Raw genomic sequence first — 22,571 nt, 5'->3', positions numbered from 1 at the left:
TGTGTTGTTTTTTCCTTATTACACTGGGAGAATGCATCCAATCCACCAAGCAACTCAAAACAAGATTTAATACCAACAGAAGAATATTGCAGGGGATTTTGGCGCATTTCTTTAGCCCGCTACCCACACATTTAGCTGTGTTGCTCATTCCACGAATGCGCGATCCTTACAAGTTGTATCTCGTTGTTAAGGTGACTAATCAGGCTTTCCAACGATATACGAGGAGTTAATATCAATTGTTGGATTGAACAAATTCAACTGCTGTTAAAAAAATGTCTGTTTGGTACTTATTGTTTAAATACATATTGTGAGCACAACAGCAATAACTTGGTGCTCATGGTTTCAGTGTCCGATGAACACACGCACGCACTGGCTCCTCCTTGTGGGCTGTTGATGGCACTGGATGAAAGTAGATGGTACATAACGTAAATATTGTGTGTTTGTGTTTGTGTCCCCTGTTGCAGTAAATGAGATCATCGGCAGAGACATGTCCCAGTCACCAGGGACACACCACACGGCTCCCGCTCCTCACAGCCAGTCCTAGCGCAGCCAGCCCAGCGCCCCAGCAGCAGCAACCTCAGCAGCCCCAGCAGCAGCAGCAGCAGCAGGCCTCCCCGTACCCCTTGGCCCCAGCAGCAGCAGCAGCAGCAGCGGCACCTCAGCAGCCACACTCCTCCTCCTCCTCTTCATCACTCATTCTCAGATCTACAACACCCTGCCCTACAGCTCACCAGGAATGAGACGCCCCCACAGCCACAAACACACACACATTTATACACTTTTACAGACATATAATATTCGCACAGAAACAGATTTAGTCACACACAGTCAAACTTACTCACATACACACATTATGCACCTCGGATTTGTGACAAAGACAGCTTTGAGCTACAGAGAACATGAGACTCACTAGGCCAGCTTCCATAGAGCAAAGAAGAAGAAGCTGATGAGGCAACCTCACAGATTTAAACTATGCAGCAGATCTGAACTCAGCACATCAATGCATCATGAGGCAATGGCTCATGTGTCTGTGCTAATGATAGAGCCGTGATCAGTCTACTTACCCTAGGTTTCTAATGGCCAATTTGTGTCTTAGGGAATCTTTGGGAGATAGGGCTGGAAAACAAAGGTTTACCACATTCATATAGATGACAGTGCAGTATCCACACATACATACACACACACACACAGTTAGTTATGCTCGTCCAACCAGCAGCCCCCCCCCCCCCCCCCCCCCATCTGTTTTGGTCCAGCTGTGTACAAGAGATGCATCCGGTGTTCTCCTGGGTTCGGCAATATGCAACATTCCACACTTCTAGTGACCTTTCAGCATTGTAGATAGTCTGTTTTATTGTACTCCTCTCCCCCCTTTTCTTCAGGTTTAACAAATGCCTTATTAAAGTCTAGCAGCTTTGAATGACAGAAGATGCTTTAATATACAAACTTACTATTTCTTGCACAGTTGACCTTTGTGCTGATGACATGGTTGACCTTTGTGCTGACGACATGGTTGAAGCCTAAACAAACGTATTACTTTAGAATTAGCTGTAGTGTAAGCATTAGAGTTGCTGTTTTTGATTGCTAGTGTTTAGGTCAACTGTTACTTTTTATTTCAATATAGTGGTTTCTTGCGATGAGTGTGGATGAATTTTTTGTTTGTCAAAAAGCGAAATGAGCAGAGGAGACTTGTGTGTATTTATGCTAGAGTAGGAAACGCATGTCACCCATCTGTGTGGGCAAGGGTTAAGGACATGGAAGGGATTGGACAATCCAGAGACAGGATTCTGTTGTTTTTGCTGAGAGCAAGACCTCAGTGATGCTACTGTAAGATGAACAGGGACTTCTGTGTGCCTTTGACTTTCCACTTTTTTTAGCAACGATGTGTAGACAAACTTAGCTACCATTCAGAATAAACACCAACCTGTTTATGCTGAATTTTGACGTCAGTAGACAGACCATAATTAAGTGGTTGTATATTTTTATTTTATTTGTGTGTGTGTGTGTTTGTGTGTGTATGTCAGTTTGTGTCCCACACACACACATTTCCAAACAACCCTGTTCATTGTGGGTTTTTATTCGCAGAAATAGATCTAGTTGCATTCTGACAATCAAAGAGTTTAGGGTTTTTCAGATTGCAATGTGGTAACTGAATTGCACTATTTGGACATAACAGAGACACACAAATATATCCCTTTGGCAAGAGGAAACTGTATGGCATTGTACATGTTGCAACTCAATCAGGATGGTTGTCAATACATTGCACCAGTAGGGCATTTCAGGTACTGAGTGTGTGTGCTGTGATGTCACGCAGTGGGCAGAGAACACCAGCTTGGGGAAATACTCCAGAAAACGTCTTTCACAGGCTGATTGGGCAGATATACAAAACAAAAGTGACTATGTATAACAGTTTAGCTTTGAAATGAAAGGGTTCATATTAGCAACTCTTCTGAGTGTGTGCTGTGACGTTAAACAGTGGGCAGGGAATGCCAGCTTGGGGAAATACTCCAGTAATTCATGAAGAAAGAAACACGAATTTACTGATGTCTGTGAGACAAGGGACACATGATAGGAAATCACATCACAATTGCATGAAGACTGACTTGTTAAAGAATGGTGTTGACAGTTAGATAATGTAGTGCAGAGGTGCAGTTCATCTGTAAAACTACATCTTTTTGGCACACATGTTTTAGAGGTTTGAAACAAACAATTATAGGAAGAATTTTACCTGCTCCTTGCCTTAATTCTTTTTTTTCTAAATTGATGGTGATGTTGCATGTATATTTTTGTATTTTAAGGGAAAAAATGGTACAGCCACTTAATAGAGGTTTTTATAGTCTGTAAGACTATAGCTTTATTGACGACTGTTAAGTTTGTCCAAATGAAAATGAAAAAAAGACAAATCTGCTATGCACTAAGAACCTGCCTGATGCCTTTAGAAAAAAAAAAAAAAAAAAAAAAGCAACAACCTTGATGCCTATAGGTATCGCGGCTCCAGAGATGCTTTACACTAGACTAGCACGCCACGTGTCGTATTCCTATGTGAGAGAAAAGAAGAGGTTTGCATTACTGCCTTGTTTTGAAAAAACGAATGAAAATAAGACTAAATATAGTGCAAGCGTCATAGATCATGTTTGCGTGTATGTGTGAGTGTGTCAGGGAGTGTGTAAACTGTTGTGTTCTTGAGTGTTTCTATTTAGTAGACTGTAGATTGTTTTTTTTTATTTCACATTTTTTTGGATTTCAATATGGAAAAAGCACACAAATCCATGAGGCTATGCAACATGAAAATCGGCAACTTGATTTTGGTGATATCCGGCATCAGGTAAAAATGGGACAGTAGATGATGTTTTTCCTCAGCTCTTCTGCATGTACCCAGTTGTAAACCCTTGCATATAGCAATCATGAGGATCATGATGCCACTCTTGAGTTATTGAATTTAAACTATCAAACATACTTGTAGGAAAGCCTTAACTCATGTTTGAAGTACAGATTACTGATTTGGGTGTGAACCTTTGGGATAAATTTAGGACTGGTTTGGATCTGTTGAGGAAAGACGTCACTGGGGCTGGTTCCAAGGGCCCTTGATGCCCTTGATGTCTAAGACAACACCAGTCCTCACAGTAAAGTAAAGAAACCAAAGACCGAACATGTTCCAATTTTACATGCTGGCAACAAGACTTTAGAACTCTATTTTTGATACTTTAAAGTGGATGTCATTCCTAAAGGTTGGTGATATATATATATATGCATATATATTATATATCTATATATATAAAATGTTTTGTAAATTAAAAGGGAAATACAGGTTAGCAAATGTTTACGGAGCCTTGTATTGTCATTTCATGTACATTTTGTATTTTAACATTTTGTAATTTTTAAGACTGCAGTGCTTTTTGAAATTATTCAAAGGGAATACCTTGCATTGTAGGCTCTTCTATGGTAATGTATCAATAAAAAGGAAAATCCCCAGTTATTCCCGTTTGTGTCTTTATGGTCAGATCAATCATACCATTTGCAAATGATTGAGTTACATGGTTTAATATTTCCCACTGGTCCCTTAGGCTGTCTAAGGGTAAAGGATAGGGTTTTTAATGTTTTAGGCTAACCATTCTCATCATGGCTTGGGAATTTACTGGTTTCCTATTCTCAAGATGTTTAATTATTTTCTGCATTGTTAAAAAATTGTAAACATTCAGTTTACCTCATGTTGTACTTGCAATAGATTGATTTAGAAACGATAAATATGCAAACATAATATTCTATTGTATAATGTACAAAACGGTTTAGATAGTTACACAAAAACAGCCACTAAATAACATAGTGTTGTTTATAACTGACACACTGTAGGGCACAGCACCATCAGGAGGATTTCAGTGGGATTGCACAATGTTCAATCATGTTCTGTATACATTGGAATTGACAGCCTCAATTCACTTGAGCAACATTTTATTTGCGCTTAAATTTCAAGTTTCATTCAAAAGATACTGATTCTCTATTCAAATGGGTCTTTCTTCAAAATGACTCTCTGTACCAACATTAAGACTCTCCACACTACATAAAAGGTTGCTTCATCAACGAAGTAATTGCAAGAAATAATTTGAACAGTGACTTGGATCATTTTCGATTTATTGTTAGCATACAGGAGTCACATAAGAGAGCATTTCTAAACTCAAACAAGTTTCAAACTTGTTTTAAAGGGGGAAGAAAAAAACAAACATCCACTCTGCTACTGCAGAGGCCCATCCAACCTTTGTTCAGCTGGCATTGCCCTCTGGATGAAGCAGGCATGGCAAAGAGAAGACAGAGGAATGCTTCCAGTGGCATGGTCATTCAGGAACGAAAAACGTACCATGGGCCATGTTGCCGGTTCCAAAAGCACTAACGCTAAGGGATGTGAGTGGGAGGGGAGTTTCAAGTGTTTTGCAAATTACATCCTCCAACAGTCTTGAAACAACAAAAGAGAAGCCTCTTTGACAATCTACCAATGACAATGAAAAGCATGCATACCAGACAAAAAAATTATAATTAAACTCCTGGTTCAATAAAAATAACTTCTTTTAAAGGGGATGAGATGGATTAAACTATAAATCACATTTATGAGACATGCAAGTCTAAAGAATACACAGCAAGAGGCACATTCGGTTTCTAGTCGATTATAGCATTTGATATAAAAAAAGCTTCTTGAGTTCTACAGTGCTTTTGACACTTTCTATAGAATAACATAACTTTTTTTCTTTCTTCTTACTGCAACAAAAAAAAAGCACAGACACATTTGGCTTTTGATTTTTTTTTTTCTGCACAGTGGCTTTGACCAGACCAACCATCTAGTCGAGGCAGTCTTCAGTAGTGCTCTGGCTTTCCCTTTGCCAACCAGTGTGGACTGCAAGGCTAAGTGATTTACAGCATATGGCTTTAATATAATATTGCAACAGCCTTGGCATGTCTGCTTTACAGTAAGGGAAATCAATCATCATCATCCAAGAGACATGCAGAGACACGTGTTTTTAAATAGGAAGAGCTTTCCTTGTCATAAATGCAGCACTTTGTTTGGCAAAATCAACATCCCGTCAAATGTTGAGGGACTTCAATGCCTCTACAAATATTTATCTTTTTCTATTTATTTTCTCCACCAATAGAGAATGGAGTTTGTACAGTGTAGGGCCATAAGAATCCATACTCACAAGTTCACACAAGCACTCTCATGCGCACCTATGTGCACACGCGCACACAGAAACGCACACACAAACGCACATGCAAACGCACACGCAAACGCACACACAAACGCACACACAAACCAGGCACTTTGAGCGAGACTTCTAGAGACACATGTTTGTGTATATAAATACAATATGTACACAGAGTTTATACATGTAGCATGTTGGCTGCTCTCCAGTGAGCGTACAACGGAAGAGAAGAAGAGGGGGAGAAGAGGAGGGGGTAGAGGCGCTGGTTCAAGCAGATCTGTCTGGAAAAATAAAGTTGGCGTGGGGAGTGAAGTACAGTCCTCTTTTTTTTTTTTTCTTTTTTTTTTCTTCCCCCTCTCCATCCTCCAATCCTGGTCACTTGCAGCAGAGCAGGCGCACAGGTTGACCGTAGAGGTTCTGGTTGGAGCGCTCGGCCACGGCCTGCCTGGCTGTCTCCTCGCTGGGAAAGGTCACCAGGGCCTCGCCGCTGCGCTGGCCGCTCAAGTTGTACAGCACCAGGATAGTGTCGGGATTCAGCTGTAGCACACACATGCACACAAAAACACAAAAACGAATTCCTCAATCAGATGTGCCAAGGTTAAGATATTTCTGTGCAGCTAAAACCGATCCCTCCTCAGATCCAAGCCATTGTGCTAGATCATAACATGCCAAGGTTTTGGGTTTGTCATTTCAGTATCACCCCCAAACAAACATCTGAAACCTTATACCTTGCACAGATCATTTACATAGAAAAGAGAACAGTTAAATGTAGTGAAAAAATGCCTATGTATTGTTAAGAGCCCCAGTAATATATAATTAATTCATCTTACACCAATGCCTCTAAACACAAACCACCCCAGGCAATACTGATTTTGGATTGCCACAAGCTAGAAAGTGTTCCATTGTTTATCAAACAAAACAGCAGAGAACCAACAGCAGGAAAGTAACTAAAAACTAAACAATTTTCACCACCCCAGCAAGAGAGAGAGCGAGACAGAGAGAACGTGGGACAGAGTTGTTAGAAAAGAGAGAGCGAGATGGAGAGAAGGCTGTCGGAGCACTTTTCTGATTAGAGGATAGGAGCTGGGGACCAGAGGTCTAAGGGGGTGGTTAGCAGCCATGCCGGATCCTTACCTTGTGGGTCTCCCTTACAGGCAGAGCCACTCTTTTGGTTGGATCAGACTCCGTGCCTGATCGCTCATCTGAACCATGCTGCTGTACTCATCGGGAGCGTACTACAGCACAAGTGGGTTTACAGTCAGCACTGGGGCCTCAAGATTCATTCATTCATTTATTCCTTCATGACAGTCCCTCTCATCATATGTTCATTTTATGTTTGGACACCCAACTTCCCCGGCAGTGTCTAATGACATCTACAAAATTCACACAAACAACTACAACTACAAGACCCATGAGACCCTAATTGTGAGACCAAAAACACACAAATTGGTGACAAAAATAAAGAAAAAAAAACACAGGTCACACAAGAACCCCCCCGCCCCCCTACAAAAAGAACACCTGAGAACAGCACATAGCATCCAAGAGGACGGAATCCACTAGCAAGAACTAGAGCAGTGAGATCCAGTCTAGGTACCCCTAAAGCAGTTAAGTTCCCCCTCTCATTCACACACCCCTGCAACAAAAAGGTTTTGGCTGTTGAATGTCAAACAGCATAACCCTCCTTTCCCTCAGGAGAAACACTGCAGTCTCACACACACACACACACACACACCACACACACACTAACGCTAAATGACTTGAGGACAAACGAAAGACCCAGGCCCAGTACAACACAATAGAATGCACAGCACCCATCCCCCTTTCTGAAAGCCCTCTAGCACTGCTTGTTAGAGCTCATACCGTCCTCTGAAGACTCCGCCTACTCAGGTGTCAGCCCACAAGGGAGAAAAGGTGGAGGTGAAGGGAGAGGGAGAGAAAAATGCACAAGGGAGGTTTCAACAGCATACAGGCAGGCTGAGCTCTGTTGCTTTGGTTACATGGAAGAGAAGTAGACTACCGCAAGAGTAGCACAGGGTGGAATTTCTGTCATGACACAATCAGATCTGAAAACTGACACGGTTGTACTTTTGGTACTGCGCCCCTTTTTTTTTTTTTTTTTTTTACATTTAGTGAGGACAGATAACATAAGGCATCTTCACACAAGAAACACTGGAAATATAGATACCTCATCCATTATATAAGACCCATTTTTCTATATCTCCTTAAGTGTCATGGGGAATGCCTCTGTGTCAGTGTTGGCCAAGAGTGGAGAGAGTGGAGGGGGGGGGGGGGTGCTGATGAATAGTCTTTAATGTGGCCACTGCGGTGTGTGCTTGTCACCCAGACGACAGCAGGAACAATACAGAATTCTCATGTTGCTACTCCCCAGCCTGGGCTGCCCTATGTTTCCCGCACTGGAGAGGGGAAGAGCAGCAGGGACTGGAGCGAAGGAAGGGAAATGAAAGCTCTGTGGCCTAATGCTTGAGTCACCCTGACACACAGCTACTGTGTATGAGTCAGAGCTGGGTATGCTTTGACACAAGTCATCAGTCACGCGAAGCACACCTAATCCCATCCACAACAATCACTAGACAACATGTTCACACGCATGGGGTAATGCAGGGGGGAAAAAAATATTGGGGAAAAACTGGTGATCTATTTCAAAGACTAGGCACCTGGAGGTTCTGCCAGACTAGGCTTCAGCTGATGTAGAGAACAAACAGTGACTAAATGACGATCAAACCAAAAAAATTGATAAATAAAAATAAAAAAAAGACTTAAAGCTCACCTGGTAGCCCTGGAAGAAGCTGAGGATGTCCTTGACGCCGGCGTTGTAGGGAAGGCCCTGCATGCGCACCAGTGCTCCGTGCTGCGCCCCATGCTGCGCCCCATGCTGCAGCATGGCGGGGGCTGGCTGGGCGGCCACAGCCGCGGCCATGGAGCCCGGGGGGACCCCAAAGTAGCTCATCGTGGAGGGGGACACGGGAGGACTGAGGGGCCAGGAGGGAGGACATACACATCACAGATTAGTGTGAAACTGAGGGAATGGAGGACGATGGATAATCACATTGACATTTGACAGTTTATCTAAAACTAAAGGAACTCCCCCTGAAACTAGCTAATGACAAGAAAAGTTTAGGCTACAATTTAACAAATATACTGCTACTATAGTGGTTACATTTTATTTTGTGATTTATTTCTGCCCTGGCGAATAAATGACTACTGGCATTTAAACACCAGAACAAAACCAGGCCTCCAGTTCACCTCACATAAGAGCTTCACAGACAACAACCACCCCCCCCCCCCACACACACACACACACACACACACAGTCACTCAGATAGGTACCTGGGGTAGTAGGCTGTGTAGTTCATGTTCATGTTCATGTAGAGCTGGGCGTGGGCGTGGGCATGGGCATGCGCCTGTGGGGGGTAGTAGGCCAGGGTGGGAGCCGTGTGTGTGGCCGGCTGGGGAGTTCTCGGCGTGGCCAGCAGGGGGGGCTGGTAGAGGGCCTCAGTAGGGAGCATGGCAGCAGGGTTTGTGAAGGCTGCGTACGTCGGGGGAGAGAGACCTGTGAAGAAAAGGTTGCCATGTTCACACAAGTACAGTTGTTGAGGTCACAACTATGTCTGGCTCAGCTGTATGCCTCGCTGTAGAACACAGACAGCCTACATCGAGGGCTCAGGTGCAGAGTTAGTGGCACTAACGAATGACCAGGAGATCTAAACATCTGACAACAACTAGTGGGAGGGGAATGGGAAAAGCACTCATGTTCTGGTGACAAGGAGAGCTGAAACGTCCTTGGGGAGATTTGGGTTGAGTGCAAACACACACAAAACACACACACAGTGAACCACACCTCCACAGATATTTACACACAAACAGGCTAAGCAGGGCTATGCAGGAGCCCATCTATTCTCCCTCATCAACAGGCTGGCCAAGATGACAAAAGCACCCGCCTCCCCACCCCTGCCGCATATGACTACAAAGCCAACTGTAGACCTAGTAAAGTACCTCTGCTAATCATTACACATAAATGATTAAAGCAAGGTCAGAGAGCCAAAGGAGAGCTCTCTCTCTACAACATGGCAAGAGGGTAGTTGATGGCTTGGCCCTACTGCTGAAACCTGACGTTTGACATTGTGTGGTGGCACCACACAGGGCCATTTCTTCCTTGAAGATAAGATGAAATCTAATCTCCAAACGGCTATACTGATATGAATGTCAAATATACAGGCAGGGCACAGTGCAAAAGCCTACTTAATCCAGTCAGCAATACTCTCCTGCTAGCTACTATGTACTATCTAAACCGTGGCCACCACAACACTGGACAGTCTGCAGGTTCTGGTTGGGTCTTGGGCGCTGAGGCAGAGGAGGGCAGACTCACAGGGCAGCTTGCAGGGAGGAGGGGAAAGGCCGCTGCGGTTGAGGGTTCCCCCCATCAGCACGTAGCTCATCTCCTCGGTGGAGCACTGGAACACCTCCACGTAGCGATCCTTCATCATCTTCTTGTGGCATTTCTGCGACACCATGAAAGCCCGGTCCGATGACTTCATCTGGATGAAGGCGTCGCCTGATGGGCGGCCCTGTTGAGTTGGGAGAAAGGTGGAGAATTGTTTTAGATCTACATGAACATTCAGACCCGTCTAGAAAACCTAATTTTAAAACTCACTGCAAGTGTTTGACAAATTGTGGCACAGCATGATTCCTCAACACAAAAATCAAACCAGAAAAAAAAAAGTGCTTTAGTACTTAGATTCATGTGGAAAAACTGCTAAAGTAAAATCCCTTTTGCAGTAGAGTTTATGGCAAAGTTCACCTTCACGCTCGTACAAGTTATCCATGCCAATAGTGCCAATAGGGGTTTAAATGCATTCCATGCGTATATGTATATCAAGTTGATTTATTTGTGTGGAGGTGCTTATGAAGTGTTCAGGCTTGCAGAAGAAGCTGGTGCTTGCTGAGTCACAGAAAAATCCGGTCCTGTCGTTACCTGCTGGTTGAGCACCATGTGCACCCCGTGGGGCTTGATGTCGATGGTGTGCTCTCCCATGAACTCCAGGATGTCCTCGATGGCAGCAGTGTAGGGCAGGCCCCTCAGACGGACACAATCCCGCGTGGTGCCCGTGGTCAGGAAGGGCTGGGTGGCCATCACAGGCATTTGCACCATGGGTGGAGGCGGCAGGGTGGAGATCAGAGGAGTGGACATGTAGCGGTTTAGCACCTGGAGACACGGTGAGGCAAGAATAATAACAAGCAAATGATTAGCTTATTAAAGCAGCACAACGGATTAATAGCTATTCGCTAAAGGTATGCTAGCAGCTAAAACTAACGAAATCTCTTGAAATGTGCTGACTTTGACATTATGACAAACTAGTTACTCAACGACTGTCCTAACACTGTCAAACATAAAGCAAGTGCAACATAAGACAAAGCAAGACGGCAAATAAGCTACTTACTAGATCGGCAGAAAGTAAACAAGTCAGGTCGGCGGGCTGCGGCAGGCAAAACTACAGAACGCAGTTATATGCCTATGGACCCTGCTATCGCAATGGCACGGACGCGATTCTCCATATTAAAAGTCATTGTAGCGCCCCAATTTTTTTTAAGCTGTTATTTTAAGGTTAATCTGCTTATCCTAACCCTAAAGTATAATTGTTGCATATTGGGGCTTTAATTAAAGCAGTGCAGTGTGCATTATGCCTTGGTAATGTTGAAACTGTGGAATTGAGGGGTTGTAGTTACACGTCAATACAATGACTGAAGAGCATCGTCAAAGAGGCTTTAGAGCCATTAACAAGTCTTGAGAAGCGGTTTACGAGTCAATAACCATTTTACTTCACCTGCATCCTCTCTCGATGGCTACACACGGCACAGAAATAGTGATTCTATCTTTTTTGACACCATGAAGGTGGAAATTCTTTTTGCGAGAACCCACGGGCATACCAACTGCTGGCCAACGTACCTGCTGCACCTCTGCGGCCGTGCTGCGGAAAAGCTCTATGTATCTCTTGCCCAGGATCTGCTTGTGCTTCTTCAGGGCGTTCTGGGCATACTCCTCACAGGAAAACAGCACAAAGGCGTCGCCCGTCGGCCGCCCGTCTGGGTATTTGACAAACAGGAGTCCCTCGGTGGCATCAGTCACAGGGCTCTCGGTGCCCAGGAAGCCCAGCACATCCTGGGGGGTTGCAGTGAAGGGCAGCCCCCGCATGCGGATGATCACCTGGTTCTCTTTGGACAGGAACTGAGTCACCTCGTTGGATGTGCCTGTTGTAAAGAGATTTGGGGAGGTGAACATTAATACCCCATGTCCAGGCACCCTGAAATCCATGAAAAGGCTTACATTAAACTTTGTACATTAACACATTAATTATATTACATTCATTATCTTTCATTTTCATATGAAGGCATTGTCTGAGCGTAATCCAAGTATGTTTGTTGTTGTTGTTGTTTTTGTTGTCGGTATGCAATGCATTTCAAAAACTCAACCATTTTATTGTGCTCTGCATTGTTTATATAATTCATCACATTAGTTAAGGTTTTGTTTTCAGGGGGGAAAAAGGTGAGAAACTACAGGAGTGGTTGAAAAGACTTCCAGTTAAACATTATTGATCTCTTGGAATCTGAGCAAAGTTCTGCAGCAGTTGTGTATACGTTTATCAGGTTTATCTGCCGAGTGAATCTGCCTTCGCTCCTTACACTCCGCCTTCCACCCCCTCCTCCCCCCTCCCCTAACACACTAGTCTCGGCCCACCCTTTGTGTCTTTACACCCCCTTTGTGTGGCGTCAGAGCCGGGCTTTTCACTGGCCGCCTGCCCCCCTCTCTCCCCTGGGTATCGGCTCTCACTGCAGCCCTGGCAAGGGGCTGCTGCAAACAGGTGAGCTGCTGTTGGGTGGGAGTAGAGTTTCCAGCAGCTAGCCTCAGCGAGGCAGGCCCAGGAGCGTGCTCACAAAGGCTCTTTCATTCCCACAGGATAAGCCTCTGAGAATGGGCCCCGGGGAAGTGTGTGTGTGTGTGTGTGTGCGTATGTGTACGTACGTGCGTGTGTGTGTGTGTGTGTGTGTGTGTGTGTGTGTGTGTGTGTGAGAGAGAGAGATCGAGATTGTAGAGGACTGGTGTCACAGAACGAGCCTGGCTGCTCCGGGTTTTGCTGGAGAGCTGCCTCTCTGCCTGTGGATGCATGGTGTTTTGGTCACGCACGCATGCAGCGGGTAAGGGGGGAGAAAATCTGGAGGGACGGAATTTAAGGCGAGTTGGCACAGAAAGTCTCACCCCCAGCAATCTTCAGGAACTCCTCACCGGTTGCTTTGTACACCTGCAATAGTAAGAGACTGGATCAACAAAGCAACACTACACAGATCCTCAAAAGATGAATTACTGCCAATAATGAACTAACACTAATTAACTGCTCATAATGAACTATTTTTTTTCCATATGTGAATCATTTCAAATAGAAATGAAAGAATAGAAAAACATCCATTTGTGGTCAGAACCTCACCTCTATGTAGCGGCTGCCCATGTGGTGTTTATGTCGCTCCAGGGCCATGTCTCTGTGCTCCGAGTTTATGAAACGCACCAAGGCTTCTCCATTCCTCCTCCCCTGAGCATTCAGACAGAGAGCAACACCACCCCTGAGACACACACACAAATGTTAAATGCAGTTTACTCCATACAACCAAAACAAATCATGCTCAAAAATATTGTACATGCATACCCACATTATTTGTATGTATATATATATATATATATATATATATATATATATATATATATATATATATATATATATATATATAAAACATAAAAGGTGCCGCTTTGCTTACTTAGCAATGTTGAGGCCCTTGAAGAAGCGTGCGATGTCCTGATCAGATGACTGCCATGGCAACCCCCTGGCCCTGATGACCGTCTCACTGTCCACTGCCTCAGTTTTACTGCTGTACCACAACCACAATACCACTTACAACCCATGATAATGTGTGCTAGGCAATCATTTGCATACAGATACAGGTCCATATCCCAGCACTGGATCATATTGCAATCAAAACATGACATGAAGTTGTAATAGGTTTTAGAAATGTGACATTTCCAGGTTTGCACGTACCATGCTCCAGATTCAAATTTGTACTTGACCGCTTCAAAGCCTGTGAACTTGTGATCTAAAAAAGGCAGGAGAATTTAGAGGTCATTGATGATCCAAAACTCCGCAACGACATTCAAAAATAAATAAATTATAATAATCATTACTACAACAACAACAACAACAACAACTTCATAAGGTCAGTGTATATATGATTACATTAAGCTAGTTTTCCACATTTCTAAGCTATGTTTTCTAATTCATTTACATGGTCATGCATTTAACAAAAACACAGGGTAAGACTCCATTGTCAGCAGCTAAATTATTTGACCCCTGCATGTAGCGCTAAAACAACATGAATTATCCCCACGCCTCTCAGAGCGGCAGTTTAAAGCCGGCCACTCAGGCTACACTCCTGTGCAGGTCCACACAGACAGGCTGGCAAACAGTCAAGCTGCCCCATCTTATCCCAGCATTCCAAGCCACAATTAATATGCATGGAGACTGGTGGTCTGGGTGGGTAGGTGGGGACTGTTGGAAGGTTTGGGAGAAGGGGGGGGGGGGGGGTTGCAGCTCACTCACTGTAAGGCTCATCCAGGATGTGTAGTGCGATCAGGACCATGCTCTTCACCTCTGTAACCCCTGCCACTTGATCCTCGACGGGAGGTATACATACATCTGTATCTATATAGTTAAGGGGAATGCAGTAAACTCTGATAAAGGGTGAAACTAAATGTTCAATTTCAGAACCAAGTTATGCTTAGCACAAATAGTCATAACAGGAAGCATCACTCATACTGTGGGAGATGCAAGGATACAGTCCAGCATGGACGGCAGGGTGAGGTCCTTCTCTGGGCCGGAGTTGGGACAGCATTTGTGAAACTCTTTCTTCAAGTCCACGAAGGAGTAAAAACACTCAGGCAGGACCAAATTCTGGAACACACAGTCAACTCGAATTAATACGGGAGGGAGAATGACTTCCCTTTAAGAACAACAGCTCTGTGGAAATTGTGTAATTTTCCAAACAAGGAGGATGAGTCCAAATCTGTTCAGTTGGTGGGTGTGTAGCCAACAAATTCTCAGAACAACTCGACTAAACCAACGTGTGAAGATTATGAAATGTGAGCATTAAAACACGGCCAAGATTCCACAAAAAAATTGCCACATCTCCATAATGCTAGATGGCACATGACACATGATTTCAACATCTGCACTGGCCTAGTACACGTGTGTTACAAGACAGAACAAAGACATCGGGGACAAGTCTGATGCTTGCAACATCCCAGTGAGTAATGTCTGGAGAAGCGTTGAAACCTCATTTTCATTATCTTCCATTTAAATTCACATGATGCAAACTACACATTCCTCAGTCTGCCGCATATTCAAATCAAAGGGAGGAGATGGCAGCACGCCCTACTGTATGCAGTGCTGGCATAGTGCGGAGCTGATAGGTTTACCTTTTTGGAAGCTTCTGGATGGAGGACTTGTCGAATTATCAAAGGGCCGTCAACGCACAGTGTGTAAGAATTTCTGCCAAGGGCCTTTACTTCTGCAGACACTGACTGCTGGACCTGGAGAGTGGGAATGAGGAAAGAAGGGGGAAAGAAAGATTGAGAAAAGAATGAGAGGGAAAGTTATTTGAAGAGAGGATGAGACTTGGGGCTTTTAGGCCACAGGCTTATTTGCTTAAGTTTCTGCTACTAAACGAGATATATATATATATATATATAGTAAATTAATATATTCATGTGACGTGCAAAACTACAACAACTTGTTTTAACAAGACCAGAGGGAAAAAAATGAGTCATTGAATGAATGTCTTACGGTTTTTGAAAAGCACCTTGGGCCTTTTGTCGCAGTTTTTTCAGCGAACAAAAACAGTTTTTACTCTAGAGTTTGATTGATTTCTCAAGTCATTAAATCTGCTCTAGACATCTTAGACAGTGCAATGTGTACAGGCTGTTCTGTGCTCTGGAGGTGTGGGCTGGTTGGACAGGTTTTGCGTTTGGCACACATAGGTAGCTATCTGCTAAATCGCTAAAAGATCAAGGATTTCACTTAAGGCAGCGACACATGACAACTACTGACACCACCTCCTCCCCCCCCCCCCCACACACACACACACACACACACACACAGTACAGCCAGCACAGTTCTTGCCATTATGCACACAAATCCCTCTGTTTAAGCACAAACAATCACCTTTCATTGAGTCAAATGCACTTGTTTTGTAAACTTTTCTGATTGCCATGTTGGTATTAAGTCACCAACAACCCCCGCCCCCCTCCCCGGTCACCAAGATGAAAACAAAAAAAGAATAGCCTTCAAAATCTGACCCAAAAACAATTTTTATTGTTTATTTGCTAATTCCATTAAAATGACTGTCAGGCATAGAAGCATTCACAGCTTTAATTATTTTAAACTATTTCATAATTTCAAAGAGTCACTCCTTCACATCACAGGAAAACATTTACTTTTATTTCATCTTTAATTAGATCAATTCATTTATTGGGAGACTTCTTGCTGTAGTCAGTACTGGCTTGCAGGTAATCATCCCAGCCAAGTGAAAACAAAACAAAAAGCCTTACAGGCGCTTCAAATTTTGACCTACAAAACAGTCAGTTGCCTTTCATAGGAAGCAACTGATGTGGTACGACCTCACTCCGCTTCTCTTTCATGGCATCACAAGAGCAGCCAATCACATTGCCTGCTCTTTGGACAAGGCCTTTGGCAATTAACGACACGTCTCAGACCGAGTGAAGCACTGTAATCGTGCCACAACATGCTGTTCTATGAACAGAGGTAACTGGCCTGGTGTACCATATTCACTGACCATTTTAAGAGGCTGAACTGCATTTCACTTTGAATGTATTAGATTCAATTGGATATAAAAAGGTACATGTGTGTGTGTGTGCGTGTGTGAACAAAGGCAACCTCAGTCATTTAATCTCCCCATTGTTTCTGACCAAAGTCCAATAATGGCTGACAATTCACACAAATTGAAAGAATAGTTTGTGACTCTTCCCCACGCCACACCTGCTGTGACATGGTATACTGTCACAAAGGAGAAGGTTGTAGCATTCTGGCTGGGGTCAAATGACAGGTTGGTTACTGATTGATGGGACATCCCAGCATGCACTGAGGAAGAGACACACTCCTTAGTTGACCTACTCCACATTTCATAATGGCCAGCGATAACATCTGGATCAAGGCACACAACCAATGACTTCAGACATTAGTAGAACTCTGAGAAATAATTACCTTAGTAGTGAGTATAAAACACACATTTGAATATCATCTCAGCCACATTCAAGTTGTACAAGACACTACTACACCACTTTAGGCCGGGCCAAGGGTCCATCATAGTTGCATAAAGCTATTAAGTCATTAAGTCTGGTAAACACAGATTAGAAGCAGGTAGCTAGAGTTTCCAATGATAGAGACAGAAGCCCTGTCAAAAGGGGTGGGGTGAGGGTTCAGACTTTCAGCGTGTAATCTCATTGAGCTGCATTCTTTACCAACCAGGTTCAATTGTCGACACACCTAGCTATTCCATCTCGTCAAACAGGACAGAGACCAAGCCCACTAGCTGAAGCCAAGGTTCATTACCACAGCACAGCAGAACATTTCAGCTAGGCTGTTGACAAAAGCCATGTATTAAGTCATTAAGTAAATACCAGAGCAGTAGTTCTGACCCGTGTCCTATAATGCAATGCAATGATAACACCCGCATGACACGGGGTCACACTATTTACTCATGGCAGTTTTAACGCCTCTGTGGCCCCACCTTGCGCAAATCACCCAGGGGATTAGCGAGTGCAACACAAATGGTTTTAAGGTATAATTGACACGCCTCAGGCCTCACCCTTTCTGCCATTAGAGTTAAGACGCAAAATGCTGAGATGGGTGCAGTCAAACATTTAGAAACTGTCCTTTGTGCCTGGGGGAAAACCAACAGCTTTTACATAGGTAGAGGGAGGTGGGAGCTTAAACACAGCCCTCCAATTTTAATTAAAGTATAATGTCCTGGAAATTAACTATAAAAATAGACTCAAGCGCAACTGCAATGGCCTCAAATTTCACTTTTTCATTAAGAACACTGGCTGGACATTAAGGAAGACCCGTCAGGGAGAGTGAGGGAGTTGATCTTTAGCTCCCCTGCTATTGATCAACCCTTCTCGGACGGGGGTGTTTGCTCTGTGGCACGGCTGACGTGTTTGTACACTGAGGCCTGGGCCAGCACACAGAAACAGAGAGGGGGGTGGCAAGATAAGGCACCAGGAAGTGCCAGGACAGCTGGGGCATTAAAGAAACAGTAACCTAGAGACTAGCTCCACTCAAGAAACTGAAACTGACAGAAACTGACCTCTCACTCACACAAGCTGAATGTAACATCTACCATAGAATGCTTTTTTTCCATTACATTTATCCATAGCACAGGAAAGACACTAGTTGAGAGCAGAAACTCCTTGTAACTAAGCCCATGACCTTGGTTTAACTAGCAATGTGCTCTACCAGTTGAGCAACAGGAATACAACACAGGTTTGATTTGCATATTAGCAAAAGCTCAACAGATCTGCTGTCCATCCATCCTTGCTTGTCTGTAAGCCCAAGGAGCTTCAGGGTTTCTATGGTGAAGCGAGGCAAGGCAAAGTGAGGCACCCCTCACAGGCCCCGGCTTGCTCCCTGCCAGACTCCAGCTCAGGCGTGCTGGATCAGCTCTTGCTAATTCGCACAGGTGAGGTGGCGTCCCTACTTTCCCACGGAAAGTCACTTCAGCAGGTGCAGAGAGGCAGATAATGAGAGTTAAAGTGCCAGGGGCGGTAAAACTATCTCCATCTCTAAATTAGTCTCTCACTCACTCTTCGTTATCTTCACAAAAACCTAAGTGAAGTCATGGTGTGAAATCATAGGGGTTTTAAGACTTGTAACTGTTTAAGACTTGTAACTTTAACACTGTGTAATGTATGTATGCGTGTTCTTTAAATCATAAATAATACTAATAAGTAAATGAATGAATCAAGGTCTCCCGACAGATACCACCATGACAGATACCAATTTTCTAATATAATGTATGTGTTTTCAACAAGTTTAAGGGAAACCCAATCAAAGGTGAGGGTTTGTAACTGCATTTGCATTTGATTGACTTCTGACCAAACCAAAAAAGTATCCCTTAAGTTTGCTTTGCTTACTTTTCTTACCTATCACAATGCTCTTGGGGGGGGGGGGGGGGGGGGGCTAAGCTGTTAAATTGTTGAAATCAATATGGGGACACAAAATACTTGATCACTTATATTTCACAAGCGAGTGAGTGCAATTGATTTCACTGGTTAATATTTACAAGAAAACACTGCAGCTGCTTTTACAAAAAGAGGCAATCAGTGAGAGACTCAACAAAAACTATCAACTTCCTCACACTGAGACTTGCCGGCAAGTAACAAACTAAACGCCAACATACACTTTAAGAGGACCAGATCATTTAGGGTCTGCTTGTATGATATAATGGAGGGCAGGGCTGTGTTTTCAGACTGCAAACAAATTCTCTCAGCCCTGAGGTGGAGAAACACGTTTGGCAACATACGCTTTTGTCAAAACATAGGCCTACCTACACAGGTAATGAGGAACCTGAAACTCATTCGCATCCTGGTAAAAAAGGACTTACCAAAGTCTTAACTCGGGCAAAGGAAAAACACTGACACTGTCAGTGGACCAACAGGTTGTGTTGGTTTCTACACTACCTCTCCACACCCCTCCTACCTCTCCAAAATCATTCTGACTTTTCTCAATCACACTCTTGGCAAGCTTCTCATGCCTCCATCTCATTCCTACCTGCGAGAGAGCTGACATTTTAAAGGAGGGTGGTGCACTCACAGGTAAACATTCCGCCTTCCAGATGTCTGTGGAGTGCCTCAGCCTTAAAACAAGACCGGACCTGCTGCTCCCCCTTTAAGCCTCTGGCACTGCCCTGCCCATCTTCCCACAGCAACTTCTACTCCCACAGTGGAGATAGGTACTGACTGAAGCTAAAGCTCAATATGGTTAAAAACCTGAAAACGATGTTGTTTCCGCTCATACATTACCAACAGATGCTCATGAAAGGCTACACAATTATCCGAGACAATACGTCCAGGCACAGAAATAACAATGTTGTAGGCAATATTACTCAGAGTTTCACAAAATTGTAAATGATAAAACTGTGTGACAACACAATCTTGAGCAACAAAGTATCGTGTACACGGAAGACCCACACCGGTACATGAGGCCTACATTCACTACGAACACAGCACGTCATCAGTTCAAAATCAGCTCACCTGTTGAAGGACGCTGTCCAGTGGTTCGGCCTTCAAAAGTTCGTCCACGGTCAGGCTCGTGTCCTCCTTACATTGTTCTGTTAAATCCAGTGAGTCCGGCTTTACTAGGCGTCTCTGAAGTTTCCCCACCTGTTAATGAGACCCAGGTCTTCATTTTGCTTCCAGCAACATTGAAGTTCATACAGCACGCACCGAAGGCCTTCCACAGAAATACTAATATGCCTGAACAAAGCTCAGGGTTTCCGCCTCACACACACACCAACCGAAGACATGTGCAATAAACTCCAATATAACCGCAAGGTAGCCCATTTATTTTTTAATTTACAACGTGGAGGCAAGCAGTTAGCACTAATTCATCACCGGTAGCCTACGCTAATAGTATGGCACTGACATATTCTTAAAAAGGTACGTCTTTCCCTCACCCTTATTTGTATTTTCAGATAACTGAAATGGTTACTTATGTGAAAACACCTTGCAAAACAATATATATATCCAAGGCCGAAACATAAGACCTCCTTGTGTAACTTTATGGAGCTCTCCCGTTTGTTTGTCAAATTATCTCCCCCGATTTACTAAACTTTTGTAAACGTACCTCGTTAACAAATATGTCAGCTGTTAAGGTAGTATTATAATTATGGGCTACTTGTATGCCATTAAATAGTGAGCCACGTTTAGAAACCTTTAAACGGGTCAGAAGGTCCGTACCTTTTTCTCATGTAGATCCACAATTTGCCACACCAAGAGAATTAATTCCCTTTCATCCGAACCCAGTTTACCCCCATTTGCACCAGCTGTTGCCCCAAAGAACACCACCAGAGTATCACTGTGCGAAGCCATCAGGGACCACAAGGGTAAAAACTACAATTAAAGCAAAGACCAAATAAAAATAACACGAGGGTTCACCTTCCTCCAAGTGATAAGAGAAGCAAACAAAAGAGCTGGAAATTCAATTGCAGTATACGAAGAAGGAAAGGAGACAATTTTCGGAGAGGACGAAAGCGTTTGCGACCACAGACTCTACCTGTTTCGGTACTTGTGTGTGCTCTATCCAGAGTTACTGGTTTAACTGGTAAAGAAGGTTGGAAAAAAATCTTGGTTTCTCTCACTCTAACCCCATAACAAGCCCTAAGGGTTTTTTCTCCTCCTCGCTATTTTTTCTTAGTTACCTGCGCTTGGTTCTGCCTCTGCTCTTGTAGTCAATCTCCCAAGGGAGTTGGTCTATTGGCTGGTTCCAAAAGGTGAGGGAGGGACGCGATAGCACCAATACGTATGTAACCCAACCTGATTGGTCTATAATGTTGAAAGGAAGTTACCACATTGAAGAATCCATTTTTCCCTTCGCGCTCACCTTTGCAATTATAGGTGCGTCTCTGTCTCGGTGACATTGTTCTCCCCCATGTACAAACGACGGCCTATTGCACAAATATGTTCTAATCTTGTTCGATAGTTTCAACTCTTGTCACAGGTATAGTTTATGAGTTATGGCAGGCATAACCTCATCATGGCTTTTGTTCAAACGCCAATGTGTCTAAAACGTGTGAAGGCTGTTGTAAATGTTTGCAAAAACAAACATTGGCCACTCAGATTAATGTATTTGAATACAGTCCACTGGTATAAAACAGTACATGACAGTGTGATTCCCAGTATATATTTCCCTGATCATGTTGGCTTGACTGATATTTCCCCAAGGAAAAGTCTTTTGTCCAATTCCCTCCTGCAGTGAAACTAAAACCTGGGTGTCACCAAGATCATTGAGGTCAAAAAGGTCAGCAATGTTACTTAAAATTGTAACATAACTTTTAAGGATGAAATCCAGAAAAACTGGATGTGCCCATCAGCTATATCAAGCTACCCACTCCAACCAAACCAGATTCCTGAGTAAGTTGCCAAGACTTACTTTTCTTCAACAAGATATGTGCCTATGTTTAATATTGGACCTTTGCTAATGATTTCGAATGAATCCATGTTAAAAAGCAAAATATGATTTTGTCAAAACTCAATTTATCACTAAGAAGTTTCTTGTATCTGAGTAATGACCATTTTTTTCTTGAATCACAGCAGGACAAAAATGTAAATCAAACAGATACCAAGATACATCTACCTAACATAACACCTCATCAGCACAGTTCAAAACGATGATTGTCCCCTGTCATGTAACAGTTATTTTCTTATATTGCTGCTATTTGCAGTTTGCTTAAGACTGAAACTGCAAGTTGAGACACGTGCACCTGCTAGTGGGTGGGAAGTCAGCCCAAGAAATCTCTCTCTCTCTCTCTACCCACACCCTCCTTATGTCACATAAGCTTTGTTCACACTGCAAGCCTCAGTGCTCAATTCGGATTTATTGGTCAGATCAGATTTTTTTTTTTTTTTTTTTTTCACAATATTTTTTTCAATGACCCCACGATCAGATTCTACTGTGAATGCATGCTTGCGGGGGTAAGCATGGAGGCCACTGAAGTCAAAATGTACAGTTTCATTTGTAAGTTCAGTTGCAG

At 43.5% G+C, this 22,571-nt stretch overlaps 2 protein-coding genes across 2 annotated transcripts in view; one reads left to right on the top strand and one right to left on the bottom strand.

The window, feature by feature from the left end:
- The window catches only part of nfatc3a (nuclear factor of activated T cells 3a), a 58,435-nt gene extending 54,473 nt beyond the window's left edge, over window positions 1–3,962 (top strand). The window contains exon 10 of the mRNA XM_080843762.1: window positions 465–3,962. Coding sequence (XP_080699888.1) covers window positions 465–544 — 80 coding nt within the window. The 3' untranslated portion in view covers window positions 545–3,962. The remainder of the gene's footprint in view (window positions 1–464) is intronic.
- Window positions 3,963–6,059: 2,097 nt separating this feature from the next.
- esrp2 (epithelial splicing regulatory protein 2) lies at window positions 6,060–20,919 on the bottom strand (the record flags this gene model as incomplete). Its single annotated transcript, XM_080843937.1, has 15 exons — window positions 20,779–20,919; window positions 20,074–20,202; window positions 15,220–15,333; window positions 14,581–14,695; window positions 14,345–14,440; window positions 13,787–13,841; window positions 13,509–13,619; window positions 13,184–13,316; window positions 12,958–13,000; window positions 11,650–11,951; window positions 10,678–10,908; window positions 10,072–10,270; window positions 9,021–9,255; window positions 8,473–8,674; window positions 6,060–6,221 (listed from the first exon to the last, which is right to left on the bottom strand). Exons 1-15 carry the CDS (start codon window positions 20,908–20,910, stop codon window positions 6,060–6,062), a joined length of 2,259 nt encoding a protein of 752 aa, XP_080700063.1. The 5' UTR covers window positions 20,911–20,919.
- Window positions 20,920–22,571: the final 1,652 nt, after the last annotated feature.

The sequence above is a fragment of the Sprattus sprattus genome (assembly GCF_963457725.1).
Source record: "Sprattus sprattus genome assembly, chromosome: 8".
Lineage (NCBI taxonomy): Eukaryota > Metazoa > Chordata > Actinopteri > Clupeiformes > Clupeidae > Sprattus > Sprattus sprattus.
Note: the sequence above shows the minus strand (reverse complement) of the source record. Positions and strands in the feature narration are given on the sequence as shown.